This window comes from Fundulus heteroclitus, chromosome 1 (assembly GCF_011125445.2).
Source record: "Fundulus heteroclitus isolate FHET01 chromosome 1, MU-UCD_Fhet_4.1, whole genome shotgun sequence".
NCBI classification, from domain to species: domain Eukaryota; kingdom Metazoa; phylum Chordata; class Actinopteri; order Cyprinodontiformes; family Fundulidae; genus Fundulus; species Fundulus heteroclitus.
The window spans coordinates 7798590-7816452 of record NC_046361.1 but is presented as its reverse complement, the minus strand read 5'-3'; the positions used below and the strand labels follow the sequence as shown (position 1 = coordinate 7816452).

General features: G+C 44.2%; 1 protein-coding gene across 1 annotated transcript; it reads right to left on the bottom strand.

Annotated features, from left to right (window-relative positions):
• Positions 1–6361: 6361 nt before the first annotated feature.
• e2f1 (E2F transcription factor 1) lies at positions 6362–17612 on the bottom strand. The gene is made up of 7 exons (XM_012862001.3): positions 16209–17612; positions 15852–15951; positions 12616–12835; positions 12387–12539; positions 11598–11712; positions 11228–11510; positions 6362–8711 (listed from the first exon to the last, which is right to left on the bottom strand). Exons 1-7 carry the CDS (start codon positions 16458–16460, stop codon positions 8470–8472), a joined length of 1365 nt encoding a protein of 454 aa, XP_012717455.2. The 5' UTR covers positions 16461–17612; the 3' UTR covers positions 6362–8469.
• Positions 17613–17863: the final 251 nt, after the last annotated feature.

Sequence of the window (17863 nt, the reverse complement as noted above, 5' to 3'; positions counted from 1 at the left end):
ATTCAGAGGAATGATTGACTTATCGACTGGCACACCTCATTCCGATAAACATGATAATCGTGCATGCTGGAGGCATGGGTGTTGCATCTAAAAAGGCATTACACCTTTGAAATACCAGGAACGATCATCAAAATGACGTAGAGGTGCGTGAATATTGGCACACTGACAACTAGCTCCCTTGTGACTCTGCTCTTTAATCATGAGGCAGCTAGGTCTGAATGCAGTTCTAGAGAAACCGTGCATGGGCTGGGTTTGACAATAGCCTGAGGACAACACCAAAGAAATTGTGTATTCACTTGCAACACCATCTTCGGGAAAGTGTTGAAAGCTTTGGCACACGAGGGATCGCTCCGTGTGAGAATGTTATGAACCCATCATCACTTTGTGATTTGGATCGATCAGTTAGGCATGGGTGTTGTAGACCGGAAATGTTCACCTATCTGTTTAAGCTGAAATTGAAATTTACAAGAATGCAATGATTTGTTAGTGGCATGAATAACATGATGTAATTTAATGATAATCTTGTGGGGGGCTACACTTTTATGCAGATGGATCTAATTAAAATATCAAAAAGTCAGGGTATTTCTGTAATTCTGGGTCTTGAGGGGGTCTGGGGGAGTGTCTGGTGGTTCTGGCGCTGGGGCGGGGCTCTGGGGTGACCTCTGGTGACTACATGCAATGTTCTTGAGGGGTTTGTGCCGGTAAGAGCACCTTAGAATCTAGAATACAGAGACTTTAAAAATCTGTGTCATGTGAGCTCACTTTCCAGTCCCCATCAGCATTCTTGCTGCTGGGTTCGGACATAGCTCTAATGGAGCTAAAGTTCTTTTAGGAAGAACAGAAAGCAGAGCAGAGCAGTAATCTATTCCACAAGTTACAGACGCACGGACTAGTGTCTCTGCATTGGACTGGGAGAGAAACGCTCACTCTCTGGCAATGTTCTTCAGAACATTTTTTACGCGGTTTGTGAAACTTACTTTGTATCAAATGTCCCCATCCATGATTTAATGTGTCTTTTAAAACAGATGAAAGGCGCATCAGTGGGTCTGGGATCATCAGGAGACGCTGTAATCTAGAGCTGTGCGTTATCGTCGCCAAAACTGTATTTTTCAGGGAATGCTGTTAGACCTTTAAGGAGAGTGTTGTTGATGAAAAACAGGCTTCTCAAAAATAGTACTGTTGTTATTATATATTAGTATTCTTATTAAATAAAATGATCAAATAAAACATCCATACCAATTACAATCAGAGTTAGGGACATGTATAATCTCCTGTCTTCTTGCATTATGAGTTGGCTTTGCTGTACTCTCCTTGTTAAAGTAACAGTTCTTTTCCTGTTAACCTTTCTTAGTTTAGTTTAAGTAGAAAAAATTCCCAATACAGATAATTTAGAGCATGCTTATTATTAATTTATTAAACTTGTCCAAACACAGCAGGCGTTTTCAAAGGAAGAGCGACCCAGATCCTGCTCTCATGGCTGAGAAAAAACTAAATTTGCCTCCATTTTTTTTTATAACTGAGCCTACAAGAATCTGCAAACTGGATGGCTTTCTTTTAAAATGGCAAATGTGCAAAACCATTTTAAAATTTTGGCTCTGCTAAGACTTGCACTTCTCTCTCCTGCAAAAAAATAATTAATCTGACATCTGTAACTGAAAAGTTACTTGCTTAGTTTATTGTTGAGCCGTTAGCCACAGGACTGTTGTTGTAATTAGTTAACCCCACCGTGCTTTGTTATAACAGAACACAACTTCCTCATTTCCAACCCTCACACACCAGTGCGTGTGTCCGTGATTCATAATGTCTGGGAATACAAGCACAAATAACCAAACGTTGATGCAAGACTGTTTAGCAATGATCAGGAAACTGATTTGGCACCATGCTCCACAGTCACTGAAGTTCTGTGTTTCACAATCTGGCCTGAAATGAGCTATCTGAGCTTCATCCAGTCTTTTATTGTTGTTCCCATCTGATAGATAGCTCTGTTTTTCATGTGCCACTATGATGTTAGGCATCCAGAAGCCGTAGTCAAAACCTGACCTTTAGTTAAGCAGACCTGGGCCTTTCAAACTCCAAACAATTTGCGGCCTTTGAAAACATGTATTTTGACATCAGCAGATGAACAAATCACTGAAAAAAAGCCATATCATGAACATGTTTGTGTTTTATTGCAGCAGCATTATCTCACCAAGCGCAGTTTTTAAGTGTGAGATTCTGCTGCTGCAATAATACATGTATTGACATGAAAAATGGCACAGGCTTACATTCTTCCCCACTGGGATTGTGTGCTCGGGGTGGTGTGCAGGGGGAGGTTTTCTTCACAGTGTAGGCCGAAAAACTTTGCGTTTGGTCTCGTTGGACCAGGGGACCTTCTTTCTCGTGTTTGTTTCATGTCCTGCATGACTACTTGTAAACGGCAAAAGAAAACTGAAATGCATGAATACTAGTCTCAGGAAATTTCACCCCCTGAATAGGGGATCTCTGCAGCTCCTCCAGAGCTACCAGGAACCCCGTCAGTGCTTCCTTCTGTTCTTTCATCTTCATGAAGCTGTTGTTTCATTAATGTTCTCCAGCAAACCTCTGAGACCTTCACAGAAGACTTGCATTTATACTGAGATTAAAGAACCACACAGATGACTCTTGTTATTTATTGCAAAAGCAGGTACAACCTGTTCCATTCATAATGGAAAACATTTTAAAACCATTATGTTCCTTTCCAATTTAGTCCAATCACATGAATTCCAGTAAAGGAGAGTTTGTGGTTGTAATATGAGGCAATTGATAAGGATCAAAAGGTAGAAATTATTTTCCGAGTCAGTCCATAATGATAGTTCTGCTAGGTTCCCTGTGCAATTGGACATATCTTGATTTGAGATTTTTTTTAGAGAATGATTTTTGCTTTCATTTGTCACTAGTGATGATTTTGAAGTAAAATGTTTTTGTTAATGGTATTTGCAGTTCCTAACAAATAATGAGTGCAGACTGAGCAGAACACGTGTAGTGTTTTCGTGATTATGTCGTGCATATATATAAGAGATGGTGCCAGTAAGTCGGATCAAAATAGTTAACTTTTATTTGTGTCAAAAACATTGACAGTGACAATTTGATACAAAAGGGCACTGAAACTAACTTGTAGCTCTGGAAACACACACACACACACACATACACACACACAACCAGCAACAAGTACACTGTTGCATGAGACTGGTTCCCACAGAACAGCACACAGAAATATTTGCACAGCAACTGCAAAAAGGGGATGAGAATAGTTCAGCTTTTATCCTTTTCTGTATGCCAAATTGACTTTACCAGAAAAAAAAGATCAACTTTAAACATAGTGTTTTATAAATTGGATCGAATATCCTATTCCACAAATCCATCACAACCCTGACCCAATATCCATTTATTTTTTTTGAAAAAAAGGCCATTTAAACACTCACATTGTGCAAACCACTGATTTCTACAACTGCAAGACAATTCATTTTTAAAGATTCAACTGAAGGTGCAAACTTTGTCCAACACCACAAGCACACCATGCATTCTTTCACCACGACACACACACACACACACACACAAAACAATTACCTATTTTACCTTAACAAGGCACGGCCTTAATCCTGCAGAGAACGAAAACACACAGAGGGTCAACGCAGCGCAGTGAGCTTCAGCTGCCTCTAGGAGTTTAAGGCGCAACAAAATAAATCAAATCGTAATAGTTCCATGTGTTATAGGGTGGATTTTAAGATCTTCAGATCAAAAAAATTAGAATAGTTATAAATATTTTACACATTAAAAGGCATTTGAAGCACCAAAAACGTGACAAAAACAGCCCATGAGCACTTTAAGATTAGCCATTTTACCTGTAACATTATTTAGATCTAACCCAATTTTACAATTCACATATGAAGAAATAAACCTCACTCTCAACAAACAGGGGGGGGGGGGGAATACAACTTTCTGTATTACTTAAGTTGTTTTCGCCTTGTTTTGGCGTCAATGGCAAATAGATTGGTTGCACAGAGGTGGTGGATAAATGCGTGGACATACAGGAGGGGGAAAAAAAAAAACATTCATATTTTAAATACGAGCAAAAACAAGGCTGAAATTTACAAAAATGTCACAAATGATGGACATTTCTAAATACAGTCCCTACCAGACAGACTAAAGAACTTTACATGTACTTTTTTCCGCACTAAACCCTTTTTTCCAGAATAAAAAATAAATACACCCACACACATCAAAGTCCAATGCTTAAAAAAAGCACGCACACGCACACACACACACAAATCAGTTAGCTTACATAACTTAAGACAAAGATCTTATATGTACAACGTTGCATGAGAAACCTTTGATGTATCAAAGTACTCAACATGGAAAAATGTCTTATTGCTGATTTACACTGAAAGCCTAAATAGTTTATCCAAGCTTTGCAATTGAATATGAAGATGTAGTTTGTTGCAATCAGAGAAGAAAAAAAACTGGAATGAAGGGAACATTAAGTGCCAAGAAGAAGACAACTGACTACCTACGACCTGATAGGTAACCGATTTAAGGCATGATCAAGACGTTTCTGAGCTGATCAGAAGTGCATATACTGAAAAATACAAGGATGTCCATGTTTCTGCAAACCTAAAACTTCCTGCAAGTTTGTCCTAAAGGCAACACCTGCGGCAACGCTTTATTTCATCCAGAATGATCCAAAACCCACTGTGGGAGCTTAGAGAGACCTCATTTCAGGATTTAAGCTCAACATCTACTGGGCGGCTTTGGGGAGCTTCTTCCAACAGGCATCAGGTGAATTTCTAACATCTGAACCCGCTGATAAAAAAGAAAAAAAAACACACACACACACACACACCCGTAGAAAGAATGTCTAGAACCTACATAATCCCCACCTAGAAACATACTCCACTCGTTTGAGTTAAGACTTCACTCTGCTTCAAACACCTGAGACTACGGCTGAACACCTTGTGGGACGATGGGTGTGATCAGTATCACTTATTACACATAACTGCAGCAGTCTATAGACATGTATATACATTTGTTGGCATCACCGGTTGAGAAAAGAAGAATAATAAAATCATTCATATTAATCTTTTACTGCAGCAGCATCATCACATCTAAAATAATAATAAAAAAAAAACAACCTTTAATTTCAGTGCATGTATCATGCATGGGGAGAGAGAGGGGACTTCTTTATTATGTTGGTATTTTAAAAGGAATTGCAAGTTAGTAAGCCATTAATCCATGACTTTCTGTTCCCATGGAGTACCATTCCTGTGACGCAGAGGCCCGTTTCCTTTAGCCACCGGCTTCATTCACTGAGGAGGATGGAACAGGTGGGTAAGAACACCTGCTTAGCTCACTGTTAGAGGAATGGAGCAAAAAGTAGCACCCTTTGGAGGGCAAAAAGTTGTTTGAGTGATGTCTGGGGGGAAAAATGGCTTCCCAGTCCTTCCATCACAAACGTAAACGTATGACGTTTCTCAAAACTCTACTAGGTCTTTATCTGGAGCCATTTGCCTTAGAGATGTTTCCACTACATGACCTCCACTTGTCCTCTACGCCTTGTAGACAACTGACTGGTTCTGGTACAGTATAGGGGGGTTAAAGTCGACCCTCTGATATTATTTCTCTATTGCCCCCTCAGGAGGTAGTAACGAACTAGTCTGAACTCTAAAGGGTGATTATGGGATAGCAAGGTCTGTGTTGACTTTTTGCATCATAACAAAAGCAAAGCAGGCTGCTGTGGGTCCTGCTGTGCTTTGGTTCAGTAATCCCAGCCGCATGCTACTAAAACACACACACAGGTCATGATCTCAGATCGGACTTGTATGACGTGAAACGAGAGTGATTCATGAAGAGCGGTAGCTTGTTTATTGAAGAACTAGGATCTGGTTGGGCTAGTGACTCCAGTGTCCTGACTACTCCGCTATTGACCTTAACAATGCTATTAGTTGTTCTGACATCAATTTATAAGCCTGCTACTTCCAATCATGTTCAGAACTGAAGAGGCCTTATGGATGAGAGGCAAAACAGGTTTTAAGAACAAGAGCAAGTCCACTTGCCTTAAGCCAATGATCTCAAACTCCAGACCTGCAACCTTTAGATGTGTCTCTGCTTCAACCCACCTGACCCAAATATTAGCCCACCAGCAGAGCTCCGTAGAGCTCGACTGCGTGCTAGTGAGGCAGTGAAACCATCGGATTTAGGTGTGTAGGGCAATGAAGGAACACATCTGAAAGTTGCAGGACACTGGAAAATGTGTAAGTACGACTTTGGTAAGCAACAAAGCCGCTCGAGATATTCGGATACCTCTGAGCTGTCTACAAGACTGCCCGACTGTAATGTCGAAACTAGAAGTGCATTCATGTAAAGTCCTCCACATACTAGGGCGTACTTAACGCCGTGCGTACTCAAGGCGTACTCTGCACGGACTCCGCGTATACATGTACGTGTCACACTATAAACTCCTCAGAGGCCAGAAGTCTTTACATCAAACTGTTTTATAATGTGCCAAAGAGCTTGATACACTGAGGACATGCAGCATCACAGTCCCTCTCTGTTCTCACTGACAGGTGGGAGCCTGCTGTGAAAGAAAACGGCTCTAGGTACCCAGCTAGCTAATCAACCATCCGTTCTGCCGCTTTGCCCCACTGGCAGAAAGTGTGGGAGTTGTAGGAATTTGCCTACAAGAAATATGGGCAACACTACAATCGACTGAAGCATTAAAACGTCTGGGGAGAGTCAGCGCAGAGTTCGCCAAGTTCACAGTATTTGCACAGTACACCAGGATATGTGGGAGCCTTTAGGCAGCCAGCGCCCGGAGTATGCGCTAGCAACAATAAACCTAGTAAGTTAATTCAGTATAAAAGTTAAGTTTCTTTTGGTCTTATGTCAGAAAACAGGGCAGTGTAGTCCAACTACTCACTCTTCCCGACAGACGGATTGCTCTCCCTTTCTGAAAGAGCTGTGTACGCGGAGGGGCGGAGTGATATCACACACTTGGGAAGAATATTTAATCCCCTTTATAATCCAGTGCGCTTTACGGTAAGCACTTGGGGTTGCCATGTCCTGTATGGCTGAGAGTCTGTACCAGCGTATTATCTGAAGGGAAAACATCCCACGCTCACTGTTAAGTACGATGGGGGATCTGTGACACTGTGGGCCTGTTCCTCTTCCAAAAGACAATGGGGACCTTGTTAAGAGAGAGGGAAATCTTGAAAATGTCTGTCCAGTTTTAAGTCAGAGGAAATCTGGTGGACTCTCCTTAGTAAACTGAAAATGAGTTGCAATCTGGGCTTTTAAGGATGATGACACCGAACCTTTGGACAAATCCACACAGGAATGGTTCCCCTGAAACAAAAACGTTTCTATGGCCAGACATCCTTTAGAAAACCTGCAGGCTGAGCTGAAGTGAAGAGAGCCTCAGAGACTAATAGGATACGTTTGAGCAATTTAAACTATTTTTTTTCCCCTTACCCCCTATTTTTTATCCCAATTACCCCCGCCCCTCACTGAATAAATGTACACAAATTAAAGGATTGTTCTTTCTACACTGTTCAGTTGGAGATTATGCTGCATGAATAAAAGATTAATTTATTTTAGGGATTTCTACACATTTTTCTCCCAGAGGTGCTAATAAATTAGTCTTCATCAGTAATCCCTTGGTTTCCCCACACACCGACGAACCATAGACCAGAGCTTGTTTCTCCTAGAACGAAGTCCTGATTGAATTTCACTGAAACTCAAAAGACGGCAGTCAGGCGGTTGCCGTAAAGGAGGCCGACTCGTCCTAGTGGGTAATCAAAGAAGGGTACTTCCACTAAGTGATGGAGAAAAAAAGGCTTTTGAGGCCTCGGCTTCCAGAAATCGCAGCATGGACAGGACATAATTCAGTTTTTCAGGATTCCAGTGCTTCGGAGAAACCTCCGGTGCTGCAAGTACCGCGTGAGTTTCTGCTAGGCGGAGAAAGCTCAAAGCTTCTCGTTGGGAGAGAAACTCCGAGACGCCTCCAGGACGCTTTCGAATCAGTGCTGGGGGAAACCAGTCCTGAACGTGATGCTGCTGCCACACACATGCACACCTCAAAGCCAACACCGTCTACTTGGATAACACGACAACATGCAAAACCCACAACTTGGTACAAAATATCAAAATAAACTTATATATAAATAATTTAAATAGCTATACTAAAGCTGAAATCTTGGTCTAAGATGTAAAAGCAATAGTCACAGAGAAGTGCTCAAATTGTTATGTACAATTAAGGGCAATTTGGAGATTTTTTTTGTAACCGGGCTTGGAGTACTCCACGACTTCCTAGAACCCGCGGCAAAATAAAAAAAAAAAAAACATCAAGATTGAGCCGTGAAATGTTGGTTCACAGCTCTCCTTCAGAGGAAAGGTAAAGACCTACGTTGAGAATGATTTAGGTTTGTGCACCTCCTCTCCTCTCCTTCATCCCCACGTCTACCCGTCTCCCAAAACATTTGTCAAGTCGCCAAAGTCACAGTCGAACAGTTCGCTGATTCCTTCGTGTTCCTCCAGTCCAAAGTGGTAGTCGTGGCTCTGGGGAGGCGAGACGTTGATGAAGCTGTCCAGCGGGAAGGGAAGGCCTTCACCGTGCAGAAGGTCCGGGGACGAGAGGGGCGACAGATTAAAGTCGGCGATGTCCCCCAGGCTGGAGAACGGGTCTCCCCCCAGGAGCGATTCTGTTGACGAAAGCGAGAAATAAAAGCTGCAGGAATCACAAAAGGTGTCATTGTAACAATTATCTTTATCGCGGTTAAACAGGTTATTCCTGCGGAGAGATTGCATAATTGTTCAGATAACCGTGTCTGTCCTACTCACAGCTGCCGTTTAACACCTACAATTATTACTAAAGCAACATTTTTAGCAAACAACAGCTACAACATGTGGAAGACGGCATGTAGTTGGTCTGGGAGAACCTGCTGCCCCTGCAGCGACGCTGTGTGTGATGCTACTCATTAAACCAAAGGCCAGGGAGCTGCACTGTCTCTGAGCAACACGCTACAGTTATGACACCCCCCCATTTACCATTTTTCTACGGTGTTAGATCTACTTTGAAACATGTTTCCTAAGAACTGATTTGCCTCAGCCATAGGCCTTAAACTTCATCTCAAACTCAGATTTCATTGTAATGTTATAGAGATTTTCTGGGATAGTAGTAGCAGATAACTGTGGCAGGGGTGGGAGATGTTGTTTTCAAATACTTTTTATGAGTAAACATGTGAAAATGGAGCCTACCTTTAAATGTACCTATATGTAGTCAATCTGAGCTCTGTTGAAGTTGAAGGATCGTTTCTGTGAACCTCAATTTTCAAGGCTTGCCACAGAATCACAATTCAGTTTAAGTTTCCCGCTTTGACTGGGACATTTTAACACATGAATACGTTTTGCTCTCTGAACAGCTTCCCTGTCCCTGCTGAGGAAAAAGATCCCACAGCATGATGCTGCCACCACCGTGTTTCCCTATAGGCACCGATAGTTCAGGGTGATGTGCAGTGTAGGTTTTTCATCACATGGCAGCACTTGGCATGCTGACCAGGCAGTCCATCGGAGCAGAGCAGCTACTCAATGACGAATCCTAAATAACGGAGAGAGCTGTAGCACCGCTTTGAAAGACACAGAGTCGTGGATGGCTGAGAATTTCCATCAGCTCAATCAGGAGAAGAACGACGTGTTTATGACAGAAAACAACCAGAAAGAAAGGTCCACAGTAAAACTCTGAGCCAGGAATAAACCCTTCAGGTCAGCTAAAAAAGCCTGGCTGTCATATCCGACTCTGGTGTAACTTTTAGACTTCACATAAAAGGTGTTAGTAAGAGCGGATTTGATCACTTGAGAAACATTGTCAGGGTTCCTCCTTCGGTCCAACACAGAAACTTTTAACCCGTGTTTTTACCAGTTATTGCAACACTCTGCTGCCTGGTCTCCCTGAAAAGAAAGCAGCTGAGGGAGAGCAGAAAGAACTCATGTCGCTCCATTTAAAGTCACTACACTGAATGTTTTGGAGTTGATTTTAAGGCCCTTTAAAAAAAAGCCATTCCAGGTGTCAGCCCCACATCAGATCTGGTCTTTTTCATGCACGTCTTCACAGGGTTCCTGCTAATTATCCATTTAAAACTCCATACCTTCCCAGGCTGGAATTAAGGAATACTTTCTACCCTTTTTTAAGTATTCTGGATATTTGAGTATTAAACACAACCCAGATGTCTTTATAATATTGACTTATCCCATTAATTGTGGAACCAACTTCCATAGCTTCTCATCTGGCAGGGTGGAGAAGGACCCGTCCTCAGAGCCCGTTTCAGAACCAAATGTCCAGTTGAAACCCCTGAGAGGTCTTTCTCCAAGAGTGTGAATTTATTAGTTTGCTCTTTGTCAGTAAACCTCCCAAACAATCAATTATCAAACTGCAGTCTGGTAGATTAGATAAAAACAAAGTCACCTAAATATAAATCAGTGTAAAGACTAAGCCTGCACTTGCTCAGGAAAACGTGCAGCATGCAATAACGTTGCTGTTTTGGGCTGAATTTTCTGCTGGCAAATATATCACTGATAAAGACAGTGCTGTACTATTCATCTTATTATCATGAAAAAGAAAAATCTGGATTTCTAAGGAATAAAGGTGATCAGGTTTCTCATTTCTATAATTATCCAGACAGGCAAAACAAATAAATCAACTGCGGTATTTTTCATCCTTCCCATCTAGATTCCTCCTGAAAGAGGAACTTGATGATATTAAAGGCGAGAACAAAAACCTGCAGAGAGAACGTTTTGTTGTCGCTCGCCTGTGGAACAAACTTCCTGGCAACCAGAAAGCAGCTAAAACGTTTTTTAAAAAAGCAAACTTTGGACGGTTTGGCTGAATTTTAGTCACAGAACTTTTAAGTTCACTGCAGCTGTTTCACTGTCGCATTTTTGATACTTTGACTTTATATTGAATTTTAAATAAATATCTCAACTAAACCTAAAGATCTCAGTTGACCTTTATTTGTTTCTTACTAGCGGCTTTAGTTATCATCACTTATCCGGGTTGAAGTAGCTGTGCTTCCTTGTCCACCTCCACCATCTCCTCCCCACTAACCCAGCTGTGTTTCCTCATTAGCCCCCCCCCCACTGACTGACTGACTGAAAGCAAAAGCATCACTTTAACTGCAGCTCTGAATTAAAGGCAGATTTATTTCTGCATGTGAACACTCACCTGAGTCCCCACCCAACACCAGCGGCGACGCCTCCTGCTGGGAGGCCGCTGTTGCCGTGGATGCGGTGGACGCCGGGGACGACAGGCCCACATCCAGGGCCGGCGTGCCGGTCCGGGCCCGCGGCTGCTCGGCGGGTTGCGCGGGGGGCGTGGCGCGGGAGGGGTCGGCGTTGCTTTGCGAGGGGCTTCCCCTCGTCACGGGGCTGCACACGCCCGAGCTGTCCTCCGGACAGAGGAAGACGTCTATTGGACCCTGGGTGCTCTTGAGCGACACGTGGTAGCCCTGGGGAGAGACGGGCACACGAAGGAGCGCTGTCAAGTCAGGGCGCACTTCCCAAAAGGCTGAGAGACCCGTTTCCACCGGCCTCACCTCAGTCGACTCCGTGACTTGCATCTGGGTCTCAGGAGGAGCTCGGACCACCATGACCAGCTGGTCGGGGGAGTCGAACGACTGCCTTAGGTCCTGACAGCGCACGTAACCCAGCGTGCTGAACACAGCCGTTAAAGAACAAAGCGCTGCTTCAACACACTGAGGTGATTTGGCTTAGATTGCAGAGTAAAAACGGCGACAGAACGAGGGCTCGTGTTTTTGGCTCATCATCACAAAGCCAGCCTCCAACACGCATTTGGTGAACCTGATCCCTTCATTACCATCAGGGCTGAATTATTCCCTTTGGACTAAACCAGCGCAGTCACCGTTTGTCACGTTTCAACCTCAAGCGTTGAAACGGGACAGCATGGAAAACGCCCCAGAGTGACAGTGGGATGGTTTGGGTCAAAGTGCATTCACGTAGTGGTACAGTGAGTCAAAGTCCAGATCTAAATCTAAATGAGCTCGACTGAGCCAGAGCTGACGTGCAGAAAATCTCGGTTTCTAGACGTGTGAAGCTGGTAGACAGCGAAGCAGAAAGATCCTGAAAGCCAAGCATTGCTTTCCGTCTACACACTAGGCAGTAGCTCCCGTCGGCCTCCTAACATGAAATCCAAACATGAATGCACTTTTAGTTTGAATGTAACTTTTAAATCAAAACAGAACACACAGAGGTTTGTTGCTGTGGCAACGGGACCAGGTGTGGAAAAGGGGCACGGATGTTTCTGCGGGTTTACAACAAGGCCGCCCGACCAGTTCAGCCTTTGGCTAAACGGGTCGAAAGGATATTTCTTGTTCTGTGGGTCCTCCGTGAGCAGCCGGAGCTGCAGGGTGCATTTAGAGATGAGGTCGTCCAGCTGCTCCTCGGCCTCCGTCAGGTCACACACCTCCCGCTGCAGCTCCTCGTGCCGCGAAACCAGGCTGGCGTCGATTCGGTTGCCGCTGCAGAAGAAGGTCGCACAGATAAGCGGCGAGTAACGTTTTGATCCGGCCCCAGTCTACCGTTGTTGATACCCACAGCCACTGGATGTTGTTCTTGGACTTCTTGGAGATGAGCTGGATTCCCTCCAGGACGTTGGTGATATCATAAATGCGCCTCTTCTGGACATCCAGCACCTGGGAGGCCCAGTTCAGGTCCACCACGCCGTCGGCCGACTGCGACAGCAGGTTGAGAAAGCGCTTGGTGGTCAGGTTTAGGGACGTGTCGTATCGTGACTTCTCCGTCGTGTTTCTAGGGACTGCCCAGAGGAAGGGGAAGAGAAATATAAATCACACGCTGGTTTAAAATCAACCGTCAGTACCATCAGATGTTCTGCAAACAGGACAACCGTGTTAGGGCTTCTGCTTCTCTAGTTTCAACATCTTGCACCAGAAGCATTCCTTGGCCGTTTTCATTTTGTTACATTACAACTTTGAACATCTGCCAGCGCTCTTCATTATTAAACACAAAGCAGAGCGCGATTATCATGTGGACGGAAAACGACACATGCCCCCTTTCCTCTGATACCGCCAATAGGAGAACTAACCATGGACTCCACAACCGTCCTTCGGGGAAGAGAGGGAAGTACAACAAAAAAAATCTATTGCTGACAGAGGCCCATAGATTTAAGGGGTATTTACAGGCCCTGGTCAAAATGTAAGTTTTTACCCCCTATGAAAACAGTGTGTGTTGGGAAACACTTTATATCAGCCTGAACACACCATCCCTGTGCTGAAATGGTGATGTGGGGATATGCTTCTTCAGCAGGGAACAGGAAGTTACATACTGGAGACTGGGACAAAGCGAATTGTTTAACAGATCTAGAAAACAACGTAAAACAGGATTTTCTCTGAATGTTAGAAATCCGGTTTCACTAAAACAAGCTCCGTTTTGCTTCGCTGTAGCTTGAACACGAAGCCAGACAGATTGCAACTAGTTTAGAAGAATGTCCCTGAGCCAAGAGCTGATTGCCGGTGAAAGGGTCATACTGAAGGCTTTTACCGAACTACAGCCTTACAGGCCAACTGTGTGCACTGAGGGAACAGAGGAAGAGCGCCGCATTACTTCTCACCGATGGACTGGAAACTCCTCCTGTTCGGCATGAAGGAAATAGCCAATTAAAACTCAACAAATGGTTTCAACTAAGCAAATATTTCAACTCGAAACAAAGCCTACTGGTGTGCCCCAGAGGCATAGTAGTGGGAGCCGCTGTTGCAAGAACCAGAGTCATACAAATTAGTATTTTGGCTTCACAGGGGAAATTACAAATGCCCTCACAGGTTTATACAACACTAGGAAGCATTTTCAGTTCCTTACTGAGCCTGAATGAAGAAGCAGACGGAGCAACATACTCCAGTTTCAGACTCAAGTCCAGCTTAAGCTTCCAAAACAAGAACCGCGCTCAATTTAGGCCCGTGAACCAATGACTAGACCAGACTTGGCCTCTTGGTCTAAGATTTGTGTCTAGTTATCAATTTCTTTCTGTAATTGGTTGTGAAGCCAAAAAATGTAAGCTCCAGACTCCATCCGAATACCCTTAATTATAGCTTCTAGCTCCTATTCCTTGACCTTCTACGGGGTCAACAGTAAGAACTGCAGAAATGAACGAGTCATCTGCATACGTTGAACTCCCAAAATCCTCACTCTGTAACAGGCAACCTTTAATCTGCCAACTTAAAAAAAAAACAATAATGATCACAACTTACTTTTTTTATTTGCACACAAGGCAGCCCTCTTAAGTCAAGCTGTCTCAGTTTGTTTTAGGTCATCTTAAACAGGTGCAACTCATTAAATCCATTTAGTTTCTTAATCCTTTCCTGAGCAACAGTGTTAAAAGGAAAAACACCTGTTGATAAGCCATGGCAAAAACCCAACAATTACCAAAGTACTGGAAAATATTTGACACCAACCCCGTCTTTAACTCCTATTTCCTAATAATCGTAGTTTTTGTCGTTTTGGTAGGATAGTTGAGATTTCCTTGACTTCGTAGAATCACCCTTCGGTGCAATTACAGCTGCCAGACTTTCAGACTACGTCTAGACAAGCGTTTGCCAGTCTAGAGCATAAAGGTTTGGCCCATTCTACTTCATAAAGTAGCTCATGCTCGGTCTGATTGGACGGTGAGTCTGAACACCTTTTTGAGTCCTGCCAGTTGGGTTTAGGTCTGGACTTTGACTGGACCATCCCCAACACGTGAATATGCTTCGTCCTAAACGAACCAACTGTAGCTCTAGCTTTATGTTTTGGTCCGTCCGTCCAGCTGGAAGGTGAACCTCTGCCCTAGTCTCCAGTCTTTTTCAGGCTTTATTATGCTCCAGCTGTGCTGCCAAGGACTCTGACCGCCTTCCTCGCCTTCACTGAAGAAAAGCATCACCACAGCATAATGCTGCCACCGTGATGTTGCACCATGGGTGCAGTGTTAGTTTTCCAAATAGTGTTTTCCATGTCAGCCAAAAAGTTCAAATATGTTCTTAAATGACCAAAACGCAACCTTCCGTTTGTTTTCCATGTCCCTTTCATGACGTGTGGCCAATTACAAAATGGACTTCTTACTGCTTTCTTCTTACCACCCCTTTATAAAAGCCAGATTTGTGGACTACATGACTAACCAGCTTTCCTGTGGACAGATTCTCACACCTGAGCAGCTCCTCTGCAGCTCCTCCAGTCTTTTGACTGTTTAACTTGCCTGGTCTGTCAGTTTATGTGAGCGACCATTTCCTGGTGGGGTTGTAATTAGGCTATATACGGGACGTGCTCTTTGGTCTTTGGAATTGATTGTCCACTAATGTCCTCTTAAAAAAAACAGAAGCCTCTAATTTAGTTTAAATTGAACACAGGCAAACATAGATTACTAATAAGCTGCCTTCTGAAGGCAAATGGTTGCATTGTGTTTTATGTAGAGGTATCAGAGTAAAGGGGGCTGAATAAAAATGCTAATTAGCATCTGAGATGTGCATTTGTTGCCATGCATTCTTTTTTTCACTTGATATTTATGTGCAATTTTGAGTTGTTCTATACTACAAAGCCCCTACGCAACACATTGTTGCAACGTGTCAACACGTGAAAAGGTTTAAGGGGTCAGAAAATGGAGAGACAGCTGTGATTGTTGCTGAAAGTACTGAGCCTAGCAGGAACAATGGAGGACGGGCTGTTTTCCACTTTAAATAAAGGACCAGATGCTGTTAGAACAATGATAAAGGTTGATGTATACGAGGGTTGGAAGCTCCCACACACCAATGCCCCTGTTATTATTATAATTTTTTTTACTTGTATACCTCTAGGAGGAGCAGGTGTGGAGGGCGGGACTTGGCCTGTGGTTGGTCGCGCAGTGCTGACATACTGATGGTCACTGTCCAAGTCCAACTTCCTCTTTACCTGAAGTTGGGGGAAAAAAACATGTTACACTGAAAGCTTATTACACTGTATTAGATGAAGCTGATGCTCATGTATCATCTGGCCAAGAGAAGACTAAAACTGACTCAGTGATATGCAAAACTAGATGCCTTCGAGCTACAGATGGTGAGGTTTTGGAAGAGCTCTGCTGCACATCAGAACATACGAAACTCCCCATTTAACCACTTCCCCTGTTGCTCCTTTCACTTTCTCTCCCCTCATCTCCCCACTCTTCTCACCGGAGGTCTCCCCAGGACCGGCCGCCTCCTGTCCTGGGCCCCCACGTCGGCGGGGCCCTGCGGCGTGGCGAAGAGCAGGATCTCCCCCGTGCTGGACGGGACGGCGGCTGGGTGGAGTCCCTCGCCGCTGGGGCTGGTGATGATCACGATCTGATGATCCGCGCCCAAGTCAATACCCCCAGAGTTCAGCAACGTCTCGAAATCTGCCAGCAAATCCTCCGACGTCTGTCCCGTTATGAGAGCGTCTGACATGGTCTCCTCAAATCGACTCCGGATGTGCTGAGGGGGTCAGACACTGCAACGCTGTAGTTTGAAAGAGGATCAGCACCTACTGGCATTTGCGGTGAACGTAATGGTGCCAAAGCGATATTTCGACAGGGTGTGTTTGAAGGAGTTCAACGACAGCTGGATCATTTCCTCCAGAGCTCCTCTATTGTTTGCCGTTCAGTTGTTGCCTTTATCACTACAAGCTAAGTTATAACTGCTGACTTGCTAAATCTAATTTAGATCAGAGGTGAAACAAAACACAACAAAAACAAAAACAAAAACAAAAACAACACACAGGATGTTCTGCCAAACAGGAAAACAGGCAAACTGAAAATCGTGGGTCAAATGCATAATCCTTCCCACGCCTACAGCCGGAGAGGCAGAAAATGTTCTTAAAAAATGTTTTATTAAATGGTAAAGTGGAGGTAACAAAGGCTGGAGACGAACGGGGCTTGCACAGGGACAAGCCGATCTTTTGTTTCCGAGCCTCCTGTCAGCAGTTCGGCCGCGGCCTGGCCACTCTCCTGCCCTGCTAGCAAGCTAACTTATGGCTCCACAACAAAGACTCCCACAAGTTCACTAAACGAGCCGGCCAGCACTCAAGCTAGCTCTGAACCCCCTTAGAGCGACATCGTCTTATTTTACCTAGAAGGCAGATCTCGTTTTTTTTTTCTTTTTAGCAACGAAAACTTTAGAGCAACCCACAGAAGTTAGCTTCTCAACATGAAATATCTACAAACCAAAGCGCATCACCGCGAGCCAAAATCCTCTCTGACGGTATATTTGCGAAACTAGGCGTCTGTCCGGAGGAGAGTACGGTAATTAGGTTGCGTATAGAGATATAGGGTAAGTTAGCATGTTAGCTTTAGCCGCAGATCTTCAGTCCCCTCGTTTTGCTGGGGCACGCAGGAAGCACTCCGACAAAACATGCAAAATAAAGCGAAATAAAACAACAGCAATCCACGCCGATTCTTCCCCCCAGCAGCCTAGGGTCCTTGGGTCGCTCACCACTGGGCGCGGCCCATCTGTAAAAGTCCCCTCGCTGCCCCGTTATCGGCCGTTTTTGTTGTTATTGTTCCAGCTGATCCCCATCCAAACAAGCCGTTGGTCGGTTTTCGCGCGAAATCTTTTTTGCCGCGAAACTAGCACGTGTCTCGAAAGGGCGATCCCCATTGGTCGAGAACAGGCTGTGCAGTGTAGTGTGGCTGTAAGCCCCCATTGGTCGAAGAGATGCGTTTCCGCAAGAAGAAGCTGGTGGGCTGTGATTGGTGCGTGCAGCCATAGACATAATATAAATGGGCACTGACGAGATTTGGGGGTGCCATCTTGGGGCGGTCGACAGCTCTGATCAGTGTAATTTGTTGAGCAGGCGCAGAATCAATTTTAAT

Coding starts and splice junctions, on each gene's coding strand:
- e2f1 (XM_012862001.3), bottom strand. CDS start 16,460: ATGTCAGACGCTCTCATAACGGGACAGACGTCGGAGGATTTGCTGGCA. Junction 12,836..15,851: donor CACACCTGCTCCTCCTAGAG/GTATACAAGTAA, acceptor TCCTCTGGGCAG/TCCCTAGAAACACGACGGAG. Junction 11,511..11,597: donor AAGTCACGGAGTCGACTGAG/GTGAGGCCGGTG, acceptor GTCTCTCCCCAG/GGCTACCACGTGTCGCTCAA.